Raw genomic sequence first — 21,933 nt, 5'->3', positions numbered from 1 at the left:
GCTAAAAATTTCGCCCCACAAACTCAAACACAATCTGAAGTAACCTCTCCCCTCCGAACTTCTCTTCCACAACAAACAACCACCATCTCCTCTGAAAATCAAACCTCACTTCCACCACAAACAACCACCACACCCTCTGAAACCCAACCACCTGTGATTCAACCATCTGAACCTTATATCACTCCACCACTTATTCCCGCTGTACCTGGACCAGACTCTGACCCTTTAGACCTAAATCCACTATATGCTTCTTCTCCTAGTCTTCAACCAGACGCAGATTCTGAACTTCAAGCAGAATCTGAACCTCAACAATCTGAACCTCAACAAACTGAACCTCAACCTCTAAATCTCAGCCCTCAAAACTCTCCACCTCATTCACCTGAACCTGAACCTAAAATTATCATACCTACCCTTGAGGAGGCCATTATACAGGTTGCAGAAGCTTCAGTCCAGAAGATCAAGTCTCTGGCTAAAAATTCTGAAGTCAGTGATGATCCTAAATCTGTTAGGACACACTGGAACAGAGTTATTAGTTGGATGACCTCTGAGTCTTATAGGCTGAAGAGTATCTCTGAACAAGTCAGAAATGGCTACATCAGAGACTCTGAGGAAAGACTCCAAGAGAGACTGGCTAGAGAAGCTGAGGCCAGAAGGTTAGAGGAAGAGAGACTGGCTAGAGAAGCTGAGGCCAAGAGATTAGAAGAAGAAAGATTGGCTAGGAAGCTGAAGAAGAAGCTAAGAGATTGGAAGAAGAACGCCTGGCAAAGGAAGCAGAACTTCTAAGGATTCAGGAAGCTGAAGCCAAGGCTAAGGCAGATGCAGAAGCCCAAGCTGCTGCTGAAGCTGAAGCTCAGCAGGCTCTGATTCAGGGGGAGTCTTCCTCTGCGATCCCTCTGATTCTTAACACTCTGAAGGAGATCAAGCAAGATCAGAAAGAGATCAAGCAAGATCAGAGTGAGCTCCGGGCAAGGATGGACAAGCAAGACGCTCTGAATGAAAACCTCCAGAATATGTTTGCCATGCTACTACAGAGACTTCCTCCTCCTCCAAACCCTTAGGCACTTAGGATTTCTTTTGTTTGCCTAGTGTTTTTGCTTCTGTCTTTTCTTTTTTAGCTCTGATATTTCTGTTGAATCTGATGTTTTGACTGCTGCTTGCCTTTGTGCTTTTGTTTAATGAAGTGTTTTTCTCTCTATTATTCTTTTATGTTTTATGCCTTTTTGATTATGCCAAAAAGGGGGAGAAATTATTAAATAGCTCTGATGAAAATTATGTCTAAAACCTTAAGCATTCTGCAACAATTATAGAAATAGTTCTGATATAAATAGCTCTGATTAAATAATAGCTCTGATTAAATAACTCTAACATTAAATTAAGAAATTGCAGAAAGTTTTCAGAAATCTTATTGCTTGGAAAGCTCTGGTAAGAACTTCTGAACTCCCTAGTACTAACTCAGGGGGAGCTTTTGTCTATCTGATCTAATATTTTTCATGTTTCATCTGATAATTTTATTTGTTTTGTCATCATCAAAAAGGGGGAGATTGTAAGAACAAAAATAGTTCTACAATAGATTCCATGATTTTGATGATAACAAAGGATGAAACCAAAAGTGGCACCCTAACGAAAAGTTTCTAAGTGTGCAGGGTTCTAAAGAAAGAAGAAATAAATCTGATGATGTCATCAGATGCAAAACAAGATCAGATGCAAAATCTCAAGTATCAGAAGCATCTAAAGTGGAATCTCGTTTCAAGAAGCTCTGACTCTGGACAAAACTGCAAAGTATCAGAAGCATCTGAACATGAAGTAAAGTCTAGAAGCTCTGACTCTGAACAAATGCCTTCTGTAAAATCTGAAGTTATCAGCGCCATCTGAACTTTCAAGAGATAACATCAGAAGCAAGTTTCTCCAGATACACAAAGACTCTAATCAGAATTGTTAATCATGATGAAGTAACGTTTAAGCCAAGTTAAAGTTCTGCAAATGGATTTCCTCAATTAGAAAGAGACGTTAATCTCCACTTCCAAGAGAGAAGATACTAATTGTGGTAAGTAGTCACTTCTAAGTGAAAAAGTCTACTGCAGAAGCTATTAATGGAATGGCGTAATTACATCTCAATATCCAACAGATTCAACGCTACTTCAACTCTACTTCAACTCCTATAAATAGAGAAGAAATCTCATTCAGTACACACGAAGAAATCACTAGCCAAAACTATACTGAAATCATATCACGCTCAAGAAAAACATCTTTGTTCTTCAAAGATTTTCACTAAGCTTTTGCTTATCAAGTGAAAAATTTGTTCTTAAGTTTGTAATATTTGCTTTCTTAGAAGCACTCTAGATTACACATCTTGTATCTTTTTTTTTTTGATTTCCTCAAGTGACTCTTTGTAGTCTGTAGACTTGAGAGGACTAAGAGATTTTCTTCTCTCTTAGGGGTTGTTTGTAATCTTTCAAGATTAGTGGATTAAGTCCTTGTTGAAGGCGAAATCACCTTGGCCGGGTGGACTGGAGTAGCTTTGTGTTATAAGCGAACCAGTATAAAATCATTGTGTGATTTCATTTTGCAAAAGCGCTTATTTTTCAAACAATTCAAACCCCCCCTTTCTTGTTTTTCTCACCTTCAATTGGTATCAGAGCTCCGGCTCTGTTATTGATTTTCAAATCAAACACTTAACCGTGTAGAGAGATCCAGTGCGAGAAAAACAAATGGCCCACTCAAATGAGAAAGATTCTTACAATGCCAAGCCTCCTGTTTTTGATGGAGAAAAGTTTGATTACTGGAAAGATAGAATCGAAAGTTTCTTTCTGGGTTATGATGCTGACCTCTGGGACATTGTCACAGATGGATACAAACCTCCAACCTTAAATGGAGCTGAAGTTCCCAGAAGCAAAATGTCAGAAGATCAGAAACGTGAGTTCAAAAATCATCACAAGGCCAGAACAATACTTCTAAATGCTATATCATACAACGAATACGAAAAGATCACCAACAGAGAGACGGCTAAAGATATACTTGACTCTCTAAAGATGACCCATGAAGGAAACTCCCAAGTCAAGGAGACGAAGGCTCTGGCGTTGATCCAGAAATATGAAGCCTTCAAGATGGAAGATGACGAAGCTATAGAAGCTATGTTTTCCAGATTCCAAACTCTTATTGCAGGTCTTAAAGTGCTAGACAAGGGATATACGACTGCAGATCATGTTAAGAAGATTGTCAGAAGTCTGCCAAAGAAATGGAGACCAATGGTTACTGCTCTGAAGCTATCAAAGGATCTGAACAACATCAGCCTTGAAGAACTTGTTAGCTCTCTCAGAAGTCATGAGATAGAACTAGAGGAGGATGAGCCTCAGAAAAGGAACAAGTCAGTGGCGCTGAAGTCCAGACCTGAAAGACGGAAGTCAGACAGAACCAAGGCTCTTCAAGCAGAAACTGCAGACACTGATGACTCTGAACCTGAAGACTCTGATGATGAAGAAGAGCTGTCTCTACTAACCAGAAGAGTTAAGCAACTCTGGAAAAGAAGGAACAACAACAACTTCAGAAGATCAAGACCCAGAGGGGATAGATCAGAGTCAACTTCAAAAGGTAAACCTAATAAAGATATTACCTGTTTTGAATGTAAAGAAACAGGTCATTATAGAAATGAATGCCCCAAGCTGAAGAAAGATAACTCTAAGAAAGAAAGCTTCAAGAAAAATGCCTTCAGAACAAAGAAAGGATTAATGGCCACCTGGGACGATAGTGAATCAGGATCATCAGAATCTGACTCTGATGAACAAGCCAACGTAGCATTTATGGCTACCACATCCAGCAGCTCAGATGAAGAATCTGAAGAGGTATTTTCTGAACTTTCTAGATCTGACTTAGAATCATGTTTATCAGAAACTCTTACCTCTCTTCAGAAATTAAAACAAAAAGTTAAAAGCATTAAAGGTCTTCTTAAAGCAAAATCTGAAGAATGTAGTGAACTTGAGACAACAATTCTAGCACATGAAGATACAATCAAATCTTTAACGTTAGAAAGAGATGGAGCTAAAACAAAAAGCTTAGAATTAGAAGAAGTGTTGTCTCAAGCACCACAAACTTCAAATGAAATTATTTATAAGTATGAAGAAGCCTTTCAACAATTTCTGAAGAATGGGATAAATAGGAGTATTATGGCATCCATGATTTATGGAGTAGGTCAGAATAATAAAAGGGGAATTGGGTATGATTCTGATTCTGATAAAACTTCTACCAGTAACCAAATTAAATCGCCTTTCTCATACCACTACACACACACACAAGAACACAAATTTAAAAATGCTAGAAGACCCAAAGTTGTAAGAAACTCTGGGAAAACTAATCTGAAAGGACCCAAGAGATTCTGGGTACCGAAAGATAAGATTATCTATGTTGCAGATATCCTATGCAGCAAAGTTCAGACACCAGTCATGGTACCTGGACTCTGGATGCTCGCGACATATGACGGGAAGAAAGTCTATGTTCCAAAGCCTGGAACTTAAAGACGCTGGCTTTGTAGGCTTCGGAGGAGATCAGAAAGGAAGGATCAGAGGCTCCGGAACTATTGGTAATGGTACTCTTCCCTCTATATCTGATGTTCTTTATGTAGAAGGATTAATGCATAACTTGTTATCCATAAGTCAATTAAGTGATAACGGTTATGATGTAATCTTTAATCAAAAAACGTGTAAAGCCATTAATCAGAACGATGGCTCTGTCCTTTTCACAGGCAAGAGGAAAAACAACATTTATAAAATAAATCTTTCTGATTTAAAAGATCAAAATGTTAAATGTTTAATGTCAGTTCACGAAGAGCAATGGGTATGGCATAGACGCTTAGGCCACATTAGCATGAGGAAACTTTCTCAGCTAACTAAACTTGAGTTAGTCAGAGGCCTACCTAAACTGAAGTTTTCTTCAGATGCTCTGTGTGAAGCTTGTCAGAAAGGAAAGTTTTCAAAAACATCTTTTAAAAAGAAAAATGTTGTTTCTACCTCCAAGCCTCTGGAGCTTCTTCACATTGACTTATTTGGTCCTGTGAAAACAGCATCAGTCAATGGAAAGAAGTATGGACTTGTAATCGTTGATGATTACAGCCGCTGGACATGGGTAAAATTCCTAAGGCACAAGAGTGAGTCTCACTCTGTATTCACCAGTTTCTGTTCTAAAGTGCAAAAAGAATTTGACTCTAAAATTGTTAGAGTCAGAAGTGATCATGGTGGAGAATTTGAAAATAAAGATTTTGAAGAACTATTTGATTCTAATGGAATATCCCATGATTTCTCCTGCCCTAGAACTCCACAACAAAATGGAGTTGTAGAGAGGAAGAATAGGACACTTCAAGAAATGGCCAGAACCATGATCAATGAAACAAATGTAGCAAAGCACTTTTGGGCAGAAGCTGTAAATACAGCGTGTTATATTCAGAATAGAATCTCTATTAGACCTATTCTGGATAAGACTCCCTATGAACTGTGTAAGGGAAGAAAACCCAACATTTCTTATTTTCATCCTTTTGGATGCATTTGTTTTATATTAAATACTAAAGAACATCTGAACAAGTTTGATTCCAAAGCACAGAAAGGTATTATGTTAGGATACTCAGAACGCTCTAAAGGCTACAGAGTATACAACACAGAAACCAAAATTGTGGAGGAATCAATTCATGTTAGATTTGATGATAAGCTTGACCCTGAAAAGTCAAAGCTAGTTGAAAAGTTTGCAGATTTAGAGATCACTCTGGTAGAATCTGAGAAAACTCCAGAAGCAACTGTCACTCCAGACTCTGAAGAAATTAAATCTCCAGAATTTCCAAGAAAAGTCAAGAATCGTAGCAACGTATCTGAAGATTTGATTTTGGGAAACAAAGATGAACCTGTTAGAACCAGATCTACCTTCAGAACTTCTGAAGATATTCCTCTGGGACTAGTGTCTCTGATTGAGCCTACGTCCTGTGATGAAGCTCTTCAAGATAACGATTGGGTGGCAGCTATGCAAGAAGAGTTAGATCAATTCTCCAAGAATGATGTCTGGGATCTCGTTCCTAAACCCAGAGGCACTCATGTCATTGGAACCAGATGGGTTTTCAGAAACAAACTGAACGAGAAAGGAGAAGTTGTCAGAAACAAAGCACGACTGGTAGCTCAAGGTTATAGTCAACAAGAAGGTATTGATTATAATGAAACCTTTGCTCCAGTCGCAAGGTTAGAGTCTATTCGTCTTCTTGTATCATTTGCTATTAATCACTCTATAAAATTATACCAAATGGATGTCAAGAGTGCATTTCTTAATGGTTATATTTCAGAAGAAGTGTATGTAAATCAACCTCCTGGTTTTGAAAACTCAAATTTTCCAGAACATGTTTTCAAACTTAAGAAATCCTTATATGGACTTAAACAAGCTCCCAGAGCTTGGTATGAACGCTTAAGTAATTTTCTTCTAGAACAAAATTTTATCAGAGGGAAGGTTGATTCTACACTCTTCTGTAAAAATCATGAAAATGATCTCATGATATGCCAAATTTATGTTGATGACATTATTTTTGGTTCTGCTAATATCTCTGTTTGCCAAGAATTTTCTAAGTTAATGCAGGCAGAATTTGAAATGAGTCTAATGCAAGAACTAAAGTTCTTTCTGGGAATTCAAATCAATCAAACTCCAGAAGTCACGTACATTCATCAAAGCAAGTACATTAAAGACGTTCTAAAGAAGTTTGATATGTCTGAATGCAATTCTGCAAAAACTCCCATGCATCCAACTTGCATTCTGGAGAAGGAAGAGGTAAGCAACAAGGTTTGTCAGAAGCTCTATCGAGGTATGATAGGCTCTCTTCTCTATCTGACTGCTACTCGTCCTGATATTCTCTTCAGCGTTTGTCTTTGTGCCAGATTCCAATCAGATCCTAGAGAATCTCATTTAACAGCTGTTAAGAGAATTCTTAAGTATCTGAAAGGAACTCCTAACCTGGGCCTGATGTATGAGAAAACATCAGAGTATAGGCTTTCTGGTTATTGTGATGCAGATTATGCAGGAGATAGAATAGAACGTAAAAGCACATCTGGAAATTGCCAGCTTCTGGGAAACAACTTAATCTCCTGGGCTAGCAAAAGACAGTCAACAATTGCTCTATCAACTGCAGAAGCAGAATATATCTCAGCGTCACTATGCACAACTCAGATGCTCTGGATGAAGCATCAGCTAGAAGATCTCCAGATATTTGAGAGTAACATTCCTATCCTTTGTGATAATACTGCTGCTATTTGTTTAAGTAAGAATCCCATTCTACATTCCAGAGCCAAACACATAGAAATTAAACATCATTTTATTAGAGACTATGTTCAGAAAGGGATAGTAACGCTGAAGTTCATTGATACAGAACATCAATGGGCAGATATCTTTACTAAGCCTCTAGCTGAAGATAGATTTCGTTTCATCTTAGAAAATCTGAACATTAAAAATTGTCCTGAGTAAAATTTGGCTCTGAACATGTAAAATGAGACTCTGATAAAAACAAATATACTTCTGCCTCTGACTCTGATACTTCTACCAAGTTAAGAAGATATCTGAGTTAGAAATCTTCAAAAATCCTTTGGTATTCCTGAAGATCAGAAACATCAACACGTGGGGAACATGCGTCTAACCCTAGAACTTCTAGACAGCTGTCAAAAGAAATCAAAGGTCAGAACGCTTGAAATCTCCTTGAGCAGTGTGCTTACTGTTGGGATTAGACATTCATTAATGAGCTGTAATCATTTTTCTCCCAAACGTGCTATTTTGGTTTTTGTGCTAACGCTGGTATGTGTGTCGTTTTGCATGTGTTTTTACCCTTAGTATATAAACACTTTTCTCACATTTCACACACTTATCACTCTCACTCACTCTTAAACCCTAAACCCTCTCTCGAAGTTTTCTCTGCAACCTTCTCAGTTCTTCATCTTCTTCATCAATCTTCGTCATGAATCCTCAAGAACAAGCAGTTTTTAACTTCTCCCAACAAATGGAAGCTGCTTCTAACCCCCAAACCTCAAACACTCAAACACCCATGGTTGTAGATGTTACCACGACCCCAGTTTACAAAGAACCTCACATTTTGGAACGTGAACAACACATTCATCTTTCTACTCCCTTTGAAGGTTTGGATGTACTGTGTGAATCGCTGGTGGATTTTGAGAATTTGAAAAGAAATGGCGTTGATTTAACTGAAGATCTTCGCAAGCAAGGTTGGGAAACCTACTTCAACAGATTGTATGGTCCAATCTATCCTCTTCTGGTGAAAGAATTCTGGAGATGTGCAGATGCTGATGATGAGTTCATCGTTTCTTTTGTTCTGGGAGTGAAGATCATTATCACAGAAGCGTCTATTGCTTCCTTGCTGAATATGGAGAAAGCTGGAGGTAAAAGGATTTACAACATTCCTCCAAGGTCCAAGCGCATCACAGAAGTCATTAACCCCACAATCTTCAAAGCAAATGTTGAAGGAAACCCATCTAAGAACAAGGAGCTTCATCAGAACCTCCGAGTTTGGTTGAAGATTATTCTGGGAACAATCCATCATCGTCCAGCCTCCAACTCTTCAGATTATATAAATGCTGATCAGAAATGCATCCTCTACTGTATTCAGAAGGGTATTCCAATCAACCTCCCTGTTCTCCTCTTCAGATATCTGAGGGATTCAGTCAGAGAAACAAGGAATAATATGAAGCCCAGATCCTACATTCCTCTGGGTAGATTGCTCTCTGACATCTTCATTGAGCATGGGCTGGTAGATGCTCTGGAGAAGACCAGATGTATGGATGATCTGGCAATTGACGTTGGAAAGCCTCTGAATGCCAAAAATCTGAGGAGTATGGGAATCATCAAAGACATCAGAGTCAAGCCCACTATGAATGTGACCTGGGAAGCTCTGAAGGATCAGAGGAAGATGCCTCATGGCCCTTGAAAGGTTCTTCAAGAATGAACCCAGAGATGCCATTGCTATCTACCTTCAGGATCGTCTGGATGAAGGCATTGATATCTCTGATTTCCGCCTTGAAGACTGTCTGGACTCTGTAGAAGATCTGGTCAGATACAAAAGAGGCCTTTCTGAGAAGAAGATAGCTGAGGAAGCAAGGAAGGCAAAGAAAGCCAGACTTGGAGAAACCTCTGGCACCAAAGCTTCAGCACCTCTGAATGTCTCCTCTGGTAAGTCCATTCCTCCTGTCTCTTCTGAATCTGTAATGGCTTCCTCTAACCCTCTCTCCTCTCAACCAATATATACCACCGCTGATATACCACCTTCAATCACCAGAACCTCTCAACCTCCACCTGTTCTAAAAATTGCTCGTACTTTTACAACAACCTCTGACCCTAATCAACTATATCACCACAGCTCCTCCTCATCCTCTGAATATGAATCACCCCCTTACCTTTCCCCTTCTTCTGACCAAGAGTTCTCTGATCATGAGTCCTCTGATCAAGAACACTCTGACCCAAACTCCCCAACAATAGCTGAAATCTATGCTAAAAATTTCGCCCCACAAACTCAAACACAATCTGAAGTAACCTCTCCCCTCCGAACTTCTCTTCCACAACAAACAACCACCATCTCCTCTGAAAATCAAACCTCACTTCCACCACAAACAACCACCACACCCTCTGAAACCCAACCACCTGTGATTCAACCATCTGAACCTTATATCACTCCACCACTTATTCCCGCTGTACCTGGACCAGACTCTGACCCTTTAGACCTAAATCCTTTATATGCTTCTTCTCCTAGTCTTCAACCAGACGCAGATTCTGAACTTCAAGCAGAATCTGAACCTCAACAATCTGAACCTCAACAAACTGAACCTCAACCTCTAAATCTCAGCCCTCAAAACTCTCCACCTCATTCACCTGAACCTGAACCTAAAATTATCATACCTACCCTTGAGGAGGCCATTATACAGGTTGCAGAAGCTTCAGTCCAGAAGGTCAAGTCTCTGGCTAAAAATTCTGAAGTCAGTGATGATCCTAAATCTGTTAGGACACACTGGAACAGAGTTATTAGTTGGATGACCTCTGAGTCTTATAGGCTGAAGAGTATCTCTGAACAAGTCAGAAATGGCTACATCAGAGACTCTGAGGAAAGACTCCAAGAGAGACTGGCTAGAGAAGCTGAGGCCAGAAGGTTAGAGGAAGAGAGACTGGCTAGAGAAGCTGAGGCCAAGAGATTAGAAGAAGAAAGATTGGCTAGGGAAGCTGAAGAAGAAGCTAAGAGATTGGAAGAAGAACGCCTGGCAAAGGAAGCAGAACTTCTAAGGATTCAGGAAGCTGAAGCCAAGGCTAAGGCAGATGCAGAAGCCCAAGCTGCTGCTGAAGCTGAAGCTCAGCAGGCTCTGATTCAGGGGGAGTCTTCCTCTGCGATCCCTCTGATTCTTAACACTCTGAAGGAGATCAAGCAAGATCAGAAAGAGATCAAGCAAGATCAGAGTGAGCTCCGGGCAAGGATGGACAAGCAAGACGCTCTGAATGAAAACCTCCAGAATATGTTTGCTATGCTACTACAGAGACTTCCTCCTCCTCCAAACCCTTAGGCACTTAGGATTTCTTTTGTTTGCCTAGTGTTTTTGCTTCTGTCTTTTCTTTTTAGCTCTGATATTTCTGTTGAATCTGATGTTTTGACTGCTGCTTGCCTTTGTGCTTTTGTTTAATGAAGTGTTTTTCTCTCTATTATTCTTTTATGTTTTATGCCTTTTTGATTATGCCAAAAAGGGGGAGAAATTATTAAATAGCTCTGATGAAAATTATGTCTAAAACCTTAAGCATTCTGCAACAATTATAGAATTAGTTCTGATATAAATAGCTCTGATTAAATAATAGCTCTGATTAAATAATTCTAACATTAAATTAAGAAATTGCAGAAAGTTTTCAGAAATCTTATTGCTTGGAAAGCTCTGGTAAGAACTTCTGAACTCCCTAGTACTAACTCAGGGGGAGCTTTTGTCTATCTGATCTAATATTTTTCATGTTTCATCTGATAATTTTATTTGTTTTGTCATCATCAAAAAGGGGGAGATTGTAAGAACAAAAATAGTTCTACAATAGATTCCATGATTTTGATGATAACAAAGGATGAAACCAAAAGTGGCACCCTAACGAAAAGTTTCTAAGTGTGCAGGGTTCTAAAGAAAGAAGAAATAAATCTGATGATGTCATCAGATGCACAACAAGATCAGATGCAAAATCTCAAGTATCAGAAGCATCTAAAGTGGAATCTCGTTTCAAGAAGCTCTGACTCTGGACAAAACTGCAAAGTATCAGAAGCATCTGAACATGAAGTAAAGTCTAGAAGCTCTGACTCTGAACAAATGCCTTCTGTAAAATCTAAAGTTATCAAGCGTCATCTGAACTTTCAAGAGATAACATCAGAAGCAAGTTTCTCCAGATACACAAAGACTCTAATCAGAATTGTTAATCATGATGAAGTAACGTTTAAGCCAAGTTAAAGTTCTGCAAATGGATTTCCTCAATTAGAAAGAGACGTTAATCTCCACTTCCAAGAGAGAAGATACTAATTGTGGTAAGTAGTCACTTCTAAGTGAAAAAGTCTACTGCAGAAGCTATTAATGGAATGGCGTAATTACATCTCAATATCCAACAGATTCAACGCTACTTCAACTCTACTTCAACTCCTATAAATAGAGAAGAAATCTCATTCAGTACACACGAAGAAATCACTAGCCAAAACTATACTGAAATCATATCACGCTCAAGAAAAACATCTTTGTTCTTCAAAGATTTTCACTAAGCTTTTGCTTATCAAGTGAAAAATTGTTCTTAAGTTTGTAATATTTGCTTTCTTAGAAGCACTCTAGATTACACATCTTGTATCTTTTTTTTATTTGATTTCCTCAAGTGACTCTTTGTAGTCTGTAGACTTGAGAGGACTAAGAGATTTTCTTCTCTCTTAGGGGTTGTTTGTAATCTTTCAAGATTAGTGGATTAAGTCCTTGTTGAAGGCGAAATCACCTTGGCCGGGTGGACTGGAGTAGCTTTGTGTTATAAGCGAACCAGTATAAAATCTTTGTGTGATTTCATTTTGCAAAAGCGCTTATTTTTCAAACAATTCAAACCCCCCCTTTCTTGTTTTTCTCACCTTCAGACACTCATAACAAGTAACATATTTTATTTGACTTAATCGGACGTGAAAACGTCAATGAGAACTACATGACCCTCACAAGTATCACGATAACGTGTTGGTTGACTAAAATAATTTCATTTTCCAATTCACCCTTACAGACCTCTAACTTTTTGGATGTGAAGTGACATGAGGTTTAAGGTTATGTTCACGACCTCAAACAAAAACAAGCCTACGTCTCAAACATGAACTCCACGACTTGTTAGTTCAGTCCAACAAACAATGTAGATTTGGATAAATATTTCTAAAGCATCTCAACCTCAAGGATAAATAGAAAACCATAACATTCACTCTTTCACTATCATGGTATGTATCCCTCAGAGGTATAAAATTTGAATTGGCTACCTTCTCATCTTATAAATCGACATACAAAGAACAATTATTTTACGTCCCTTTTAATCTAAATCTTAATTTCACTAAACATGCACGTCTACCATTGAACGAGGTCTCTCTATTTTGAATAAGAATTTTTTTTTTATATATGTCTCATACATAACATGTCTCTCGAATTAAAATCATATCTTATAGTATAGCTCGAGCAAGAAACCGACGTGATATAATAATAAAAAATTATTATATATTTACCGCTGTAAACTATAATTTTTAATATAACATAATAAAATATTTTTGTTTGCATGATTAAAATATATATATTTTTGTTTGCGAATCCATTATCTTTTCTTGACTGCAGTGGTAAAATAGTTTCTATTATGAACATTTTGAAAAATATTATAAGAATTTTAAAAATACACAACTTATTAACAAAATCTCCCAAAATAGTTTATAATAAATAGTCAGGTGTTTAGTTTTTAATATATGACATGTTTTTCTTTACATTGCATGTTTAATGTTAAGGTATTGATAAAAAAAATTAAATATAATAAATAATTACATTTAATTTTAATGTATCTTATTTTTTATTTATATAGAGAGAAGTTTTAATAAAAATCAATTCAATTTGTGAAGACAACTACTATTTTTTTCATGAAAGTAAAATTAAAATTAAAAGATATTTTTAAGGAGCTATTTTCTTTGTGGAGGGTTAGAGTCTATATAGTCATGTATATATAACTTTCATTTCAGGTCCTTATGAAATACATGATATGATTATATATTATGGTGTTTATATCCGACTCATTTATCATATATATGTTTTCATTTTATCCTAAACCACTGTGTAACCCTGAACAACTTGTTATTAATATTTTAGAATTACCTATCCATTACTCTAGATAAGTTATTATAACAAATTCAAATTAACTAATTTAGATGCATGCGATGAGCCTAATTTTGTTATTCACTAGCTGTCTGTACACTTTTGTGCAGTATTCATTTTTGTCATTCATTATTTTCATTACTAAAATTAGAAATTAATAATTGTATTTGAATAAATAAAGTCAAACGTTTGAAGATTTCTACGACATTGAACTCTTAATTGGTGAGTTTTTATTCACTTCATGTGTGTCTTTTGGTTGTGACCAACTCATGTAACATATTTTTGTGTGAAGAAAAATCTAATTTAGAATATTGATTAGATAGTTCAACACTATTTTTGGGAACAACCAAACTACATTTTCCTATATATTTCATTTTCTCAGTTATAGTATTTCGATAACCAAGACGGGAGAATCATACATGTTTACAATGGGTTCATTATCCTGTTATAACATTATCTTAATGAGTATAATTATGTTGCACTCATGTTTTGCCATAGAGGTTTCTTATGATTCAAAAGCTCTCATTATCAATGGAGAAAGACGTCTTATTTTTTCAGGTGCAATCCATTATCCAAGAAGCACCGTGGAAATGTGGCCTGACCTTATTCAAAAGGCCAAAGATGGTGGCCTTGATGCCATTGAAACTTATATATTTTGGGATCGTCACGAACCTGTTCAACGTGAATATAATTTCTCAGGAAATTTGGATTTTGTCAAATTTTTCAAGCTTATCCAAGAAGCTGGACTATATGCCATTATGAGGATTGGTCCTTATGCATGTGCGGAATGGAACTACGGAGGGATCCCAGTGTGGCTTCACAATATTCCTGGGATTGAGTTAAGGACAGATAATATGGTTTACAAGAACGAAATGCAAATTTTTACGACAAAGATCGTGAATGTGGCAAAAGAAGCAAATTTATTTGCATCACAAGGAGGTCCCATTCTTCTAGCTCAAATTGAGAATGAATATGGAGATATCATGTGGAATTACAAAGATGCAGGGAAGACATACGTTAAATGGTGTGCTCAGATGGCTCTAGCACAAAACATTGGGGTTCCATGGATCATGTGTCAGCAACCTGATGCTCCTCAACCTATCATCAATACTTGCAATGGATACTATTGTCATAATTTTAAACCCAATAACCCAAAAAGTCCTAAAATGTTCACTGAAAATTGGATTGGTTGGTTCCAAAAATGGGGTGAAAAGGTTCCCCATAGAAGTGCTGAAGATTCAGCTTTCTCAGTTGCACGCTTTTTCCAAAATGGAGGTGTCTTAAACAACTACTACATGTACCATGGAGGAACCAACTTTGGCCGCACAGCAGGTGGACCATATATCACAACATCTTATGACTATGATGCACCAATTGACGAGTATGGGAATTTGAATCAACCAAAATGGGGACATCTTAAGCAACTTCATGCAGCAATTAAATTGGGTGAAAATGTTCTTACAAATTATACATCAATAAATGATAAGGATCTGGGAAATGGAATCACACTTACAACATACTCTAATTCCAATGGCGCAAGATTTTGTTTCCTGAGCAATAATGACACTAGCAAAGATGCAAATGTTGACTTACAAAATGATGGTAAATACTTTATTCCTGCCTGGTCCGTCACCATTCTTAATGGATGCAACAAAGAAATTTTCAATACAGCAAAGGTTAACAGTCAAACCTCAATAATGGTGAAAAGGAGTGGTGATAATAGTTCTAATGGACTCACATGGAAATGGAAAATGGAGCCAAAGAAAGACACCTTGAATGGAAAGGGAAATATTAAAGCACACGAGCTTTTGGAGCAGAAGGAACTAACCTTGGATGCTAGTGACTATTTATGGTACATGACTAGTGTTGACATCAATGACACTTCAATTTGGAGTAATGCGACTCTCAGTGTGAATACTATGGGCCATACACTTCATGGTTATGTTAATAGGAAGTATATAGGATACCAATTTAGCCAATGGGGAAATAAATTCACTTATGAAACGAAAGTTTCTTTGAAGAATGGAACAAACATTATAACTTTGCTTAGTGCCACCGTCGGGCTTGCAAATTATGGTGCATGGTTTGACGAGATAAAAACGGGCATTTCAGGTGGCACTGTTCAATTGATTGGAAAAAATAATGTTACTATGGATTTGTCAACTAACCTTTGGTCTTATAAGGTTGGTTTGAATGGTGAGAGGAAACGTTTATATGATTTGCAATCACATGTCGGTGTGTCATGGAACACTAATTCACCTAATATTCCTATTGGGAAACCTATGACTTGGTATAAGTCAGAGTTTAAAGCTCCAGTTGGAACAAACCCTATTGTGGTGGACTTCCAAGGCCTAGGTAAAGGACATGCTTGGGTGAATGGACATAGCATTGGTCGTTATTGGCCTTCTTGGATTACAACTACAAATGGATGCAGTGACACGTGCGATTATCGTGGAAAATATGTAAAGGAAAAGTGCAACACCAATTGTGGAGGTCCATCACAAAGGTGGTATCATGTACCAAGGTCATTCTTGAATGATAACATGAACACATTGGTTTTATTTGAAGAAATAGGTGGTAATCCTCAAAGTGTTCAGTTCCAAACGGTGACAATAGGAACTATTTGTGCTAATGTATATGAAGGCTCACAACTAGAACTATCATGCCAAAATGGACAAGTAATTTCACAAATCCAGTTTGCTAGCTTTGGAAATCCACAAGGTCAATGTGGTTCTTTTAAGAAAGGCTCTTGGGAAGCTACAGATAGTCAATCTGTTGTGGAAGCTGCATGCATAGGAAAAACTAATTGTGGATTTATAGTCACAAAAGAAATGTTTAGTGTTCCATTTGGCGTAACAAATAGTACAGCTAGATTAGCCGTGCAGGTGACATGTTAAGTCATCATTTTCTACAAATTAATGTGAAAAATAAACGTTGAATTATCAAAATTGAAATAATACATTAAGTTTTTCTCATTAAATAATATCATAAGTTAAACTTGTTTTTCTTTATTTTCAACTTTAATGTAAGTTGTGGTAAAAATAAAAGTTTTTTGAGCAACCGCCCGATCTCTTTCAACCTTTCTACCATGAAACGTTGTATCATTCTTAGAGAGAAATATAAATCATATATTCTCAAATTAGATCTTATATTTCGGTCACATTAGAGTTCGTTTGGATCTTGGTTGAAATTTTTTGAAATTGCAGTGCAATGTTACAAAAACACATATTGTTGCTTCAAAACATCATGTTAAAAGTTTTTTATTTCTTTCTAATAAAAAACTTGCACCACACATTTTATTTTAATTTTTCAAATAAATCAAATTTTATGCGTCTTTTATTTCTTTTTCTTAGTTTGTGTGTAAGTATGTTTTGTTACTCTTATATGTGCATTTTTGTACTAATGTTTTTTTATAGAACAAATTAGATATATTTATTTGGACAACTAGTTTTTTTGAAACAGTTTTTCACAAGATTGAAGAATATGAATACAAGGATAAACATTATGATTGACTAGAGATATAGTAAATTCCAATTATATATATAACATTGGTAAACTTTCCATAGTAAAGAGTTGTATCTTTATATGAATATTCAATTGTTCAAATATAAAGTGCTTACTTCAATCTCGTTAAAAAAAATATCTCAAAAAACCAAATGAATAGCTCGTTAATTAGGAAAAATATTCAACTAGAATTTCATACAAAGAAAGAACCATTTCTTTGTAAAAGAAACTATATGTGATATCATATACATCCTACAATGTTAATTATTCTAAAAAACAACATTAGAAACGTTCGAATTCAAAATCTTACATTCTCTGACAAAACAAGTATTAACTCAAAATGAAAATTCTTCTTGAACATTATTCTAAATCTCACTGAGTTGGTTTTGAAGCAATAAAGACACTCATAACAAGTAACATATTTTATTTGACTTAATCGGACGTGAAAACGTCAATGAGAACTACATGACCCTCACAAGTATCACGATAACGTGTTGGTTGACTAAAATAATTTCATTTTCCAATTCACCCTTACAGACCTCTAACTTTTTGGATGTGAAGTGACATGAGGTTTAAGGTTATGTTCACGACCTCAAACAAAAACAAGCCTACGTCTCAAACATGAACTCCACGACTTGTTAGTTCAGTCCAACAAACAATGTAGATTTGGATAAATATTTCTAAAGCATCTCAACCTCAAGGATAAATAGAAAACCATAACAGTCACTCTTTCACTATCATGGTATGTATCCCTCAGAGGTATAAAATTTGAATTGGCTACCTTCTCATCTTATAAATCGACATACAAAGAACAATTATTTTACGTCCCTTTTAATCTAAATCTTAATTTCACTAAACATGCACGTCTACCATTGAACGAGGTCTCTCTATTTTGAATAAGAATTTTTTTTTATATATGTCTCATACATAACATGTCTCTCGAATTAAAATCATATCTTATAGTATAGCTCGAGCAAGAAACCAACATGATATAATAAAAAAAATTATTATATATTTACCGCTGTAAACTATAATTTTTAATATAACATAATAAAATATTTTTGTTTGCATGATTAAAATATATATATTTTTGTATGCGAATCCATTATCTTTTCTTGACTGCAGTGGTAAAATAGTTTCTATTATGAACATTTTGAAAAATATTATAAGAATTTTAAAAATACACAACTTATTAACAAAATCTCCCAAAATAGTTTATAATAAATAGTCAGGTGTTTAGTTTTTAATATATGACATGTTTTTCTTTACATTGCATGTTTAATGTTAAGGTATTGATAAAAAAATTTAAATAATAAATAATTACATTTAATTTTAATGTATCTTATTTTTTATTTATATAGAGAGAAGTTTTAATAAAAATCAATTCAATTTGTGAAGACAACTACTATTTTTTTCATGAAAGTAAAATTAAAATTAAAAGATATTTTTAAGGAGCTATTTTCTTTGTGGAGGGTTAGAGTCTATATAGTCATGTATATATAACTTTCATTTCAGGTCCTTATGAAATACATGATATGATTATATATTATGGTGTTTATATCCGACTCATTTATCATATATATGTTTTCATTTTATCCTAAACCACTGTGTAACCCTGAACAACTTGTTATTAATATTTTAGAATTACCTATCCATTACTCTAGATAAGTTATTATAACAAATTCAAATTAACTAATTTAGATGCATGCGATGAGCCTAATTTTGTTATTCACTAGCTGTCTGTACACTTTTGTGCAGTATTCATTTTTGTCATTCATTATTTTCATTACTAAAATTAGAAATTAATAATTGTATTTGAATAAATAAAGTTAAATGTTTGAAGATTTCTACGACATTGAACTCTTATTTGGTGAGTTTTTATTCACTTCATGTGTGTCTTTTGGTTGTGACCAACTCATGTAACATATTTTTGTGTGAAGAAAAATCTAATTTAGAATATTGATTAGATAGTTCAACACTATTTTTGGGAACAACCAAACTACATTTTCCTATATATTTCATTTTCTCAGTTATAGTATTTCGATAACCAAGACGGGAGAATCATACATGTTTACAATGGGTTCATTATCCTGTTATAACATTATCTTAATGAGTATAATTATGTTGCACTCATGTTTTGCCATAGAGGTTTCTTATGATTCAAAAGCTCTCATTATCAATGGAGAAAGACGTCTTATTTTTTCAGGTGCAATCCATTATCCAAGAAGCACCGTGGAGATGTGGCCTGACCTTATTCAAAAGGCCAAAGATGGTGGCCTTGATGCCATTGAAACTTATATATTTTGGGATCGTCACGAACCTGTTCAACGTGAATATAATTTCTCAGGAAATTTGGATTTTGTCAAATTTTTCAAGCTTATCCAAGAAGCTGGACTATATGCCATTATGAGGATTGGTCCTTATGCATGTGCGGAATGGAACTACGGAGGGATCCCAGTGTGGCTTCACAATATTCCTGGGATTGAGTTAAGGACAGATAATATGGTTTACAAGAACGAAATGCAAATTTTTACGACAAAGATCGTGAATGTGGCAAAAGAAGCAAATTTATTTGCATCACAAGGAGGTCCCATTCTTCTAGCTCAAATTGAGAATGAATATGGAGATATCATGTGGAATTACAAAGATGCAGGGAAGACATACGTTAAATGGTGTGCTCAGATGGCTCTAGCACAAAACATTGGGGTTCCATGGATCATGTGTCAGCAACCTGATGCTCCTCAACCTATCATCAATACTTGCAATGGATACTATTGTCATAATTTTAAACCCAATAACCCAAAAAGTCCTAAAATGTTCACTGAAAATTGGATTGGTTGGTTCCAAAAATGGGGTGAAAAGGTTCCCCATAGAAGTGCTGAAGATTCAGCTTTCTCAGTTGCACGCTTTTTCCAAAATGGAGGTGTCTTAAACAACTACTACATGTACCATGGAGGAACCAACTTTGGCCGCACAGCAGGTGGACCATATATCACAACATCTTATGACTATGATGCACCAATTGACGAGTATGGGAATTTGAATCAACCAAAATGGGGACATCTTAAGCAACTTCATGCAGCAATTAAATTGGGTGAAAATGTTCTTACAAATTATACATCAATAAATGATAAGGATCTGGGAAATGGAATCACACTTACAACATACTCTAATTCCAATGGCGCAAGATTTTGTTTCCTGAGCAATAATGACACTAGCAAAGATGCAAATGTTGACTTACAAAATGATGGTAAATACTTTATTCCTGCCTGGTCCGTCACCATTCTTAATGGATGCAACAAAGAAATTTTCAATACAGCAAAGGTTAACAGTCAAACCTCAATAATGGTGAAAAGGAGTGGTGATAATAGTTCTAATGGACTCACATGGAAATGGAAAATGGAGCCAAAGAAAGACACCTTGAATGGAAAGGGAAATATTAAAGCACACGAGCTTTTGGAGCAGAAGGAACTAACCTTGGATGCTAGTGACTATTTATGGTACATGACTAGTGTTGACATCAATGACACTTCAATTTGGAGTAATGCGACTCTCAGTGTGAATACTATGGGCCATACACTTCATGGTTATGTTAATAGGAAGTATATAGGATACCAATTTAGCCAATGGGGAAATAAATTCACTTATGAAACGAAAGTTTCTTTGAAGAATGGAACAAACATTATAACTTTGCTTAGTGCCACCGTCGGGCTTGCAAATTATGGTGCATGGTTTGACGAGATAAAAACGGGCATTTCAGGTGGCACTGTTCAATTGATTGGAAAAAATAATGTTACTATGGATTTGTCAACTAACCTTTGGTCTTATAAGGTTGGTTTGAATGGTGAGAGGAAACGTTTATATGATTTGCAATCACATGTCGGTGTGTCATGGAACACTAATTCACCTAATATTCCTATTGGGAAACCTATGACTTGGTATAAGTCAGAGTTTAAAGCTCCAGTTGGAACAAACCCTATTGTGGTGGACTTCCAAGGCCTAGGTAAAGGACATGCTTGGGTGAATGGACATAGCATTGGTCGTTATTGGCCTTCTTGGATTACAACTACAAATGGATGCAGTGACACGTGCGATTATCGTGGAAAATATGTAAAGGAAAAGTGCAACACCAATTGTGGAGGTCCATCACAAAGGTGGTATCATGTACCAAGGTCATTCTTGAATGATAACATGAACACATTGGTTTTATTTGAAGAAATAGGTGGTAATCCTCAAAGTGTTCAGTTCCAAACGGTGACAATAGGAACTATTTGTGCTAATGTATATGAAGGCTCACAACTAGAACTATCATGCCAAAATGGACAAGTAATTTCACAAATCCAGTTTGCTAGCTTTGGAAATCCACAAGGTCAATGTGGTTCTTTTAAGAAAGGCTCTTGGGAAGCTACAGATAGTCAATCTGTTGTGGAAGCTGCATGCATAGGAAAAACTAATTGTGGATTTATAGTCACAAAAGAAATGTTTAGTGTTCCATTTGGCGTAACAAATAGTACAGCTAGATTAGCCGTGCAGGTGACATGTTAAGTCATCATTTTCTACAAATTAATGTGAAAAATAAACGTTGAATTATCAAAATTGAAATAATACATTAAGTTTTTCTCATTAAATAATATCATAAGTTAAACTTGTTTTTCTTTATTTTCAACTTTAATGTAAGTTGTGGTAAAAATAAAAGTTTTTTGAGCAACCGCCCGATCTCTTTCAACCTTTCTACCATGAAACGTTGTATCATTCTTAGAGAGAAATATAAATCATATATTCTCAAATTAGATCTTATATTTCGGTCACATTAGAGTTCGTTTGGATCTTGGTTGAAATTTTTTGAAATTGCAGTGCAATGTTACAAAAACACATATTGTTGCTTCAAAACATCATGTTAAAAGTTTTTTATTTCTTTCTAATAAAAAACTTGCACCACACATTTTATTTTAATTTTTCAAATAAATCAAATTTTATGCGTCTTTTATTTCTTTTTCTTAGTTTGTGTGTAAGTATGTTTTGTTACTCTTATATGTGCATTTTTGTA

At 35.8% G+C, this 21,933-nt stretch overlaps 2 protein-coding genes across 2 annotated transcripts; both read left to right on the top strand.

The window, feature by feature from the left end:
• The first annotated feature begins 13,810 nt into the window (after window positions 1-13,810).
• Window positions 13,811-16,279, top strand: LOC127115821 (beta-galactosidase-like). The gene has a single exon (XM_051047266.1). The coding sequence runs from the start codon at window positions 13,811-13,813 to the stop codon at window positions 16,277-16,279; it is 2,469 nt and encodes an 822-aa protein (XP_050903223.1).
• Window positions 16,280-18,962: 2,683 nt separating this feature from the next.
• LOC127115820 (beta-galactosidase-like) lies at window positions 18,963-21,431 on the top strand. The gene has a single exon (XM_051047265.1). It carries the CDS (start codon window positions 18,963-18,965, stop codon window positions 21,429-21,431), a length of 2,469 nt encoding a protein of 822 aa, XP_050903222.1.
• The last annotated feature ends 502 nt before the right edge of the window (window positions 21,432-21,933 follow it).

Source organism: Lathyrus oleraceus, chromosome 1, assembly GCF_024323335.1.
Source record: "Lathyrus oleraceus cultivar Zhongwan6 chromosome 1, CAAS_Psat_ZW6_1.0, whole genome shotgun sequence".
In the NCBI taxonomy this organism is placed as follows: Eukaryota; Viridiplantae; Streptophyta; class Magnoliopsida; order Fabales; family Fabaceae; genus Lathyrus; species Lathyrus oleraceus.
The sequence above is the reverse complement of the archived record's forward strand: the minus strand, read 5'-3'. Positions and strand labels throughout refer to the sequence as shown.

Excerpts from the sequence above, each read along its gene's own strand:
- LOC127115821 (XM_051047266.1), top strand. The coding sequence starts at position 13,811 with ATGGGTTCATTATCCTGTTATAACATTATCTTAATGAGTATAATTATG.
- LOC127115820 (XM_051047265.1), top strand. The coding sequence starts at position 18,963 with ATGGGTTCATTATCCTGTTATAACATTATCTTAATGAGTATAATTATG.